We start from the raw sequence: 8,375 nt of genomic DNA, 5'->3' as shown, positions 1-8,375 counted from the left end.
TCCCTACTTTTTTAAATAAAAAACACATAAAAATCAAATTTAATTGATCAATATTTATTTGAAAGAACATTCTTTGGGATTTTCCGCATAGACTTTAGTCTTTAAATATCTTACAGTAAAAAGTCTAACCATGTGATATCGCACTATCTTGGTGGTCAATCGACCGGCCCAAAATGTGAAATTATTTGCTCACCGAAGAGTTCTTCCAATAAATCTATTGATAGATGCGATGTGTGTGAAACCAAATATCGCCGAAATCACGAACTACAATTTTAGACATCAAATAATCGGTTATCAGTCAGTTCCTGCGAACGGTGCCAAATCGACTCTCCACGGTCTTCGTGTACACTATCAGCTCCGGCTACAATTTTTTCTTCACTGCGTGCTGGACGTGTTCTACTCGGTCGAATATTATCCAATAATGAATGCTGGTTCTCAAGATGGGTGATGGTGTTGCGAATAGTACGCTCAGTAGCCCGATTATATTGACCATTAGTTGAGTGAAGCGCACGGAATTTTCGTAATAATGTTGGAAAATTTGTAAACGTTGTTCTGGTGTAAGTCTTTCCATGATGAAATGTGAAACAATACTGAACAATAACATCTTAACACCACTCACGCTTACCTCTACTTGGATCACCCGATATATAGTTAGCCGATCCGAAGTCACAAGATCTGACGAACGATCTATGTGAGAAATTATTCGGAATTGCGCTATTTTAATACTGTTTATGGAGATGTCTTTAACATTATTGTAAGTAGATGTTTAGTGGACGTTTTAAGAAGACTTTTTGTCAGGACTATCCAAAAAAGTATGGCTTACATTAGAAAATAAAGCTACACACATAATGATAATATGATGATAGTAGGGATCGACGTCAGATGTGAGAAAGTACTTAAAAATTGTCTTGACATACCACATCTAAAGTCAATCGGCTTACTACAGTCCAGAACTCCATGGTTTTCTGTTATTTGGGCGAAATATCAATACAAAATCGAAAAAGCGCAAAGAAGGAGGGGTGAGATTATTTTAAATAGTGAAGAAAATTCTGTTTCAAGGCCTGGTTTTGACTACCAGAAAATAAAAATGCCTATAATCTTTCGGTCGAAAGATTTGTACCAAAAAAAGAAGATAAAGGGTTCGAATACCGAACTTGTTTGAGCAACTGACTTTTCGCAGTAAAAAATTAAAAAATCTCGATTATTTTTGTTCAAAAGCGCAATGATTTTATTAATTACAAATATACTTATCGCAAAGCACTAGCACTAAATTCGCTTAATACTATTTATATAGTTAGTATACATACAGACATACACAGTTGTATGTAAGTGCAATACATACAAACAATTAAATATTACATCCATTTTAGGTACTAACGAATTTTCCGTTACAAAAATGTCGTATAAATCCTACAAAATATCGCTTCAGATGCCTCAAATGCAGCACCCTTTATTTTTACAAAATCTCTTTACCTTTGTCTAACCATTTTATGTTATCTTTCGAAACCGCTCATAAACCTTCAAATTCCATGTATTTTATGGATTTACAAAATCAAACTTATAGAACAGCAAATCTGTTCTCCCTTTTAATACTTCAACTGTAAAAAATCCTTCATCTTCTCACAATCTCATAAATATTAAGACTTCGCAATGCAATGGAATTACAAAGAGTGTGATCTTGATCTAATGATCAGTGTGGATTGTAATATGTTCCACTGTAAACACATTTACGACGACGAGGATGATGAAGACGATGACGATGTTGTTGTGTCCGATGAATCGGTTGATGTGCTCTCCGATGAGCTGCGTTTACGCTTGTTACGCTTCAATTTACGCTCCGAGATCACCTCATAACTGGGCAATGTTGAATTGCTGGAATCCGATGAACTGCTCGTTGTTGTCGACGAACTGGAGCTACTTGTTGTTTCCTCCATGACGGGTTCGACTTTTTTCGATTTTCTGCCGATGGCCAAAAAGAGCAAAAAACAAAAAAACACATTTTCAATTGACGTACATGAGCTCAGCGGCGAACCTTTCTATCAACCAACTTTTTCTTGTCCTTCTTATCCGATTTTTTACCGCCGCCGGCATCACCACGTTTCGACTTCTTCGCCTCGACAATATCACTCTCGACCGATGTGTTGCTACGATCACGCTTCTTCGACTTTTTGTCACCCTTCTTGTCCTTATGACGATTACTGCGCTCATCCACCATTTTTGTGGAGTACAGGTTCTGCGAACTGGCTGTGGAATAACCAGTGTCCTTACGCTTGTGCTTTTTCGATCTTCAATGGAGAATGTTTAGGAGGGAGGGAGAGAGATAAATATTTGAAATAATACATTACGAAAATTCAATATTAACGCTCACTTATCCTTTTTGTTCTTTTTTCGTGTCACGAACTCATCCTCAGCGTAGTCACGTGCTCTGAAAGGTTTGCGTTTATGAAATATTTTTGAAAAATAGTGTGTGTTTTAAGAGTTCATACTTTTGTATCTTTCGCTTGACATCGGTGCCACGCTCTGTTGATATCATGTATATGCTATTGGCGTCCGGGTCTTGGCCACGACGTCGTGATTTGTAGTGCTGCGACTTATCGCCACCAGCCTTTTGCTCACGCCGATTCTTCCAGAATTCAGCGTTGACTACATAGAGCCGATACAACTGCAAAACAATGACCAACGTGTTTTTGCCTAAAATAAATAAAAATTATAAATAAATTGGATAAGGACTTGCCTTTATATTGGAGTGATTATCCGATACTCACATGTGAAAAACACGCTCATATAATTTAGGATTTTATACTGGAATATAATTAGCATGCGCAGCGTCAAAAATGGCGCATCCTGCAATATCACATTGAGCACGATCGCCCAGACGTCGATGCCGCAACAGCAGCCATCACAACAATCGGTCGTTCTAAGCGAGAGCCGAGTAGAAATAATTACATTACATAGAAAATAAAGTGTGACTTTATAGCAGCATACTCGTCATTGTGATGTATTCCGCCGCCACGTGGACGCCGCGCACGCGTCGCCGATAAAACAATAGTGAATTGCATTAAGCTCCAAGACCAAATACCCAACGTAAGAAAGACCAAGAGGTCAATTTTTATAATGTTGACATCTTTGTAGGACTCGAAAAACTCCATGATATCAGCAGCGGTGCCTAGTTTTGGAAGAAAGAATTTTTTTTTTTACAAGGAAGTATAATTTTAGGCGCAAAACCCTTAAGGCTAAGGTTAAATTTGGGCGAAATGTAGTTAGTTTATAGATTTAGAACTGCTACAGACTTCCTATTTTTATGCAAAAATTCTATATTTCAACTCATCTCTTCCCAGAATTTTCTATATACAAGGTTCTATATTATTCTCTCAATCGATCAAGACTTATATCATAGATAAAATAAGTCTAAAAATAATAGAGAGGAACTATAAAACTGTACCGGTCTTTAGATATTGCGAGATCAAGATTTAAATAGTTGTCTGAGTAATGTCCAGATTTCTAATGATCAGTTTTTTGGCTTAAGGCGACCTAATTTCCAGGAAAGTGAATCATCAATAGCTTTATTGACTCAGACAAATAAAAATTATTATTAAAAACCCATTGATAAACTCACTCACCTATATAAACCAACAACAATTGACTCAATTGATCGCGCGTCAAATCGCCTTTCGGCAACATCCAACGACCCACAATTAAAATAAGCATTAGAAACTGTTCGATCAGCGTAATCCATACGTCCGGATCAATTTTGAACACGGGCAAATCCAGATCAGCGATCTCCGCCACTTCTTGTAAAATATTTTCATCGCTGCGATTGTTGTGACTCTGATTATTGCTCAGCTTGCGTGCCACTTGATCTAATTCCAATAGCCAAATGGCCGGCACAATGCTACTCAGATATAAAAACACCGAAGGACAGAACCTGTGAAATGAAGAGAAATGCAAAAAATTATACAAATTTAATTAAAAGCAAAGTAATAACAGCAGTAAGCGAACAGAGAGCTGACTAAGCACACTTGTTGCGGATAAAAAGGGTAATAAACGTACATATATAATGATACAATTAGAGGAAGAGGCAGGGTGGTAAAGCATAAGTATTTTGATGCGACGGTTACTCATACGCCATGCTGGTTAATGGATATATTAGTATAAGAGTGCTGCTATGTAAGAATTTAAGTGCATTTTGTAATGTATCTATTATTAGGGTGGCAAATTATAAGTTCCCCGGTATACTAAAAATATATAAATTTTCATATCAATGTTATGAATTTTTCAATACATTTTATCAGATGAAAAAATAGTCTTTTTGAGAAAATCGTCCCCGTTTACAGACATTTTATTTGTCTCATTTTAATGAATTGTGTAAGGACACGCAAGTCTCCATACTATCGAATTTTGTTTTTTTTTTTGGTTTCAGTTCCGCATGATGACCTGGAATCTCTCTCTTTGAAAAAACCCGTTTTGCGTAAAATCTCATAACTTTGACATTTATTAGTATCTATGTTTGTATGTTCTTGAGCTGATTTTACATTGTTCTACGCAAGACGTATACTAAGCATTCAATGACTCTACAGAAAATCAAAATTTTGCCCATTATATTCCCCCGCACCTCAACATTATAACCCCTTAAGCATTTTCTTCACTTCAAAAAATAATTGCTGAAACATACAAGAAGAGCTAATAATCAAGGAGGCTACATCGTATCTTAGACCGTAAATATTTATCATTAAGAGCTTTTCATGAGATAAGCGTTCTGATTACAAAATTGAAATGCCAGAAAGGTATTCTAATAATTTTTGAAACTCAGCCGATTGTTATTTTTTCAACATCATGATTCTTAGCCAAAAACCGACAACATATAGAGTAAATCCGGGAACTTAATGACGTAATTGGAAACCTAAAGATTAGAGCTACTAAATTTTTTATATACTCTTTTGGAAAATCATAAAAAAGTCACTTTAGCTCCTCATTGTCAGCAGCGTCTATTCCCGTACGAGAATCTGACTACTTTAAACGTTGATATATTTAAACGAGATATATATCAACTCAGCATTATCTAAACAAGTTTTTCACATCAAAAATATACTCGAAAGTTTGGAATTACATGTCGAGTGGCCCTCTCTTTCAGATAGAATATAATTTAATTTTGAAGAGAACATCAATCGAACACTGACTCCGCATATAGCTAGTGTTAGTAGTGTTTAATCCTGTAACTATTGAAATGTAATTCCTTTCTTTCCTAAAGATTAAGCCTGAAGTAAGAAGGTCATTCAATAAAGTATTTGAAGAAATACTCAATAATAAAGATAACATGAACCTGTAATTATAGACCTAAACATCATTGATAAATATTATGGTTGGAAATGATCTCTCCGAGCTCTCTAATGATAGATAATACATATTGTGCAAATTTTTGTTCAATCAGCATAAATGAACAAATTAATTTAATATGTGAAAATATTTTAATACTTGGGATGCACCTTTGATAGGAAACCAAATTTTGTTGAGTTATAGAGAAAGCACACGGAAATTAACTAAATATTTATTAAACGCCAATAGTGATAGTGGTGTGTCAAAAAATTACGCCAATTGTAACACTTCGTTGCTTGTTCGTGATTTCTTGGGCAAACACCATAAGACTACCTCAACCTTCATATTCGCCAAACATGCCTCCGTATGACTTATTTCTATTTCCTTGAGGGGTTAGGTGGGTTTCAAAATTTCAATATTTTAATTTTGTCTTATTAATATGTGCAATATGTTGAAATATTATCCAAAAATATCAAACCAACCCGAGTAATATTCTAAGAGATGCACCTTTTGAAATTACCACCCATCAGGCCACGTCAGTATGAATGTAAAACTTTAAACGCATTTATCTCAAAAATTAAATTTTCAAGTTGGTGGACACGATAACTCATTAAGCGATATTGTTCAAATTTTGCACACATTTTTGGAATAACAGTATCTAGTTAATGAACGATTTTCTATTTTTATTGTAACTATTTTATTTAGCCAATACATGCGAAAAATTTTACCAAAAAATCAGTTTTTTCATTAAAAATCTAAAAAAAAAAAAACAATTAAATTTCAATATCTATTTTCCTTGGTTCATTACCTAGATTACCTAGATTTATCCATATGCTATCAAAATATTTTTGGTTTATTGTTTTTAGATGAACCAATCATTAGTTATGATGCCCACCCCAAGACCTTTTTTTGGATACGTCATGGGAGATGAGGTGCCAACGGCTGAGTTTTCGGAATTAAAAAAAAAAAAACTTCACAAAATGCTGTTCAAATATGTGTCTTTATGAATATATTAAAAAAAATGTAAAAATACCCTTCTTTTAAGCCTCTGAAACCCACCTGATCCCTTAAATAAAGAAAATCTTAAAGTGCCGCCGTTTTCCATAGAAGAGCTAAAGATTATCCCAAAAGTCGACTATTAGCATAATTGCATAATATCGAATGGTAACTGATGAATATTTTTTTGACACATTGACCACATCTCGTATATGGGGCCATTCTCTGGAAAAAAAACCACTTGAAAAAAAAGTTCTTTATTTTCTTTGGCAATGATATATCTTATAGTACATGTAAAACCTAACATAAAACATATGCTGTTAGGCCTGTGTAACGCGGGGTTGCCATATTATAAGGGGCCAAAGTTTTTTGTAAAAAAATGTTCGAACCGCCATAACTTTAAAACTAATGAACAGATTTTAAAACACCATGTGACTTTTTTGCACAGAATTTTTCAAACTTTGAAACTGTATATCCTAAATATTTTTAAAATTAATATTTCATAGCAAAAAATGAAAACAAATTTTTTTTTGGAATTTTTAACAACTTATGCCCCCTTCAATTTTTTGCGAAAATATCTTAAAATGTTCCTTATTTCATCACCTTTTTACCCCCCAAAGGGCATTTTGGGACAGCAATATTTGTATGCGCTACAAATAAAAAACCAACTCAGAACATGGTGAAAAATCATTGATTTGTGCACTATTATTATCAGAATTTAGCGTAACCCAGGATTAACGACGTGGACGTAGCAGATATTTAATCCCTTTTTGTTCTTTTTTATTTTTTAATATTTTTTTTTTAATTTTTTTGTATTTTTCAAATTTTTATTTTTTATTTTTTTAGCCTTTATGGAGGCTAGAGTTACGGGAAAAGTATTTTTAAAAGCTTTTGAACAAACTACCGGGTATATTTTTGACACGAAAAAGGTTATTTATAAGATCGAAAAGTCCTTAAGGCAGATATAACGAGTATTATAGCAAAATGGATAACTTTCATGAAGACCCTTTCACCAATATCAACAAATATCTGAACAACATTTATAGATACATACATACATGCATATATGTATATGTGTGTACATGTATACTCATTGATGTGATGTACTAGTTTGGCATTTGTCTACCGGTCAGCCAACTGATAAAGTTTGTGTGTGTATTTGTAGTTGTTTGAGTTGCGCGTTCTGGCTGCCTGGAAGCATTGCGCATACTGCTGCGCTGCACAAACACCGTTAAATGCGATTTGGGTGCGGGAGTATTTACGCGCTGGCACACACACACACACATGCATACATGGTTAAGTACATATTTATATGGCATGTAATGTGATTTCACTTTTAATTGAAAATCAAAGTTAACCAACAAGCAAATGACGTAATCGCGCATTGTTTACATTGGAGTAAAGACAAATACACAGACACGCAGACATGCAGGCAATATGTATGTATGTGTGTGTGGTGAATCAGGTGAGAAAATTTTTACAGGATAATTATCGCATAATGAGTTCGAAGAACACACAAAACACACACACTTGCACATATGAGTGAAAGTTAAATCAAATAAATTAAATTTAATTGGCGCTTACGTAAAATCTTATTGAAATTATAACACAAACACACACATATATGTACACACACTAGAACAGTTATGCACTAAATCCACGTAAAAAAAATGTCAAATATTAATTACATGACCCCATACCACCGCCATTCTTGCGTCTTCTTGATCATCAGCGTAAAGATGCCCTCGAGCAGTAGCAACACCAACGGTCCACATAGCGACCAATAAATGTAGTTCTTCGTATTGACAGTCACCTGCCAAATGGCCAAGAGGCTGTGCGCGCCGAAGAAGATGCGCGTCAGAATCGCTTTGAATGTCGAGATGATTTTCGCCATGATTTCATAATTACCGCACCACTTTTCGATACACAAATCACATGCTTAACGAGTGGACGCAGGAACACTAGCGCGCACACTAACACACGCACATCAATGACTGTACAGTTTTGCTTGGAATTTTTAAAAGTTCCGGCGGAAGACTTGAGGCGGCACGCCAAAATTAATTTTA

At 34.9% G+C, this 8,375-nt stretch overlaps 1 protein-coding gene across 1 annotated transcript; it reads right to left on the bottom strand.

Annotated features, from left to right (window-relative positions):
- Positions 1–1,366: 1,366 nt before the first annotated feature.
- LOC105215871 (transmembrane protein 26) lies at positions 1,367–8,375 on the bottom strand. Its single transcript, XM_029042645.2, has 8 exons — positions 8,010–8,375; positions 3,621–3,925; positions 2,986–3,166; positions 2,766–2,917; positions 2,487–2,691; positions 2,369–2,425; positions 2,049–2,285; positions 1,367–1,959 (listed from the first exon to the last, which is right to left on the bottom strand). Exons 1-8 carry the CDS (start codon positions 8,201–8,203, stop codon positions 1,728–1,730), a joined length of 1,563 nt encoding a protein of 520 aa, XP_028898478.2. The 5' UTR covers positions 8,204–8,375; the 3' UTR covers positions 1,367–1,727.

The sequence above is a fragment of the Zeugodacus cucurbitae genome, chromosome 2 (assembly GCF_028554725.1).
Source record: "Zeugodacus cucurbitae isolate PBARC_wt_2022May chromosome 2, idZeuCucr1.2, whole genome shotgun sequence".
In the NCBI taxonomy this organism is placed as follows: Eukaryota; Metazoa; Arthropoda; class Insecta; order Diptera; family Tephritidae; genus Zeugodacus; species Zeugodacus cucurbitae.
The sequence above is the reverse complement of the archived record's forward strand: the minus strand, read 5'-3'. Positions and strand labels throughout refer to the sequence as shown.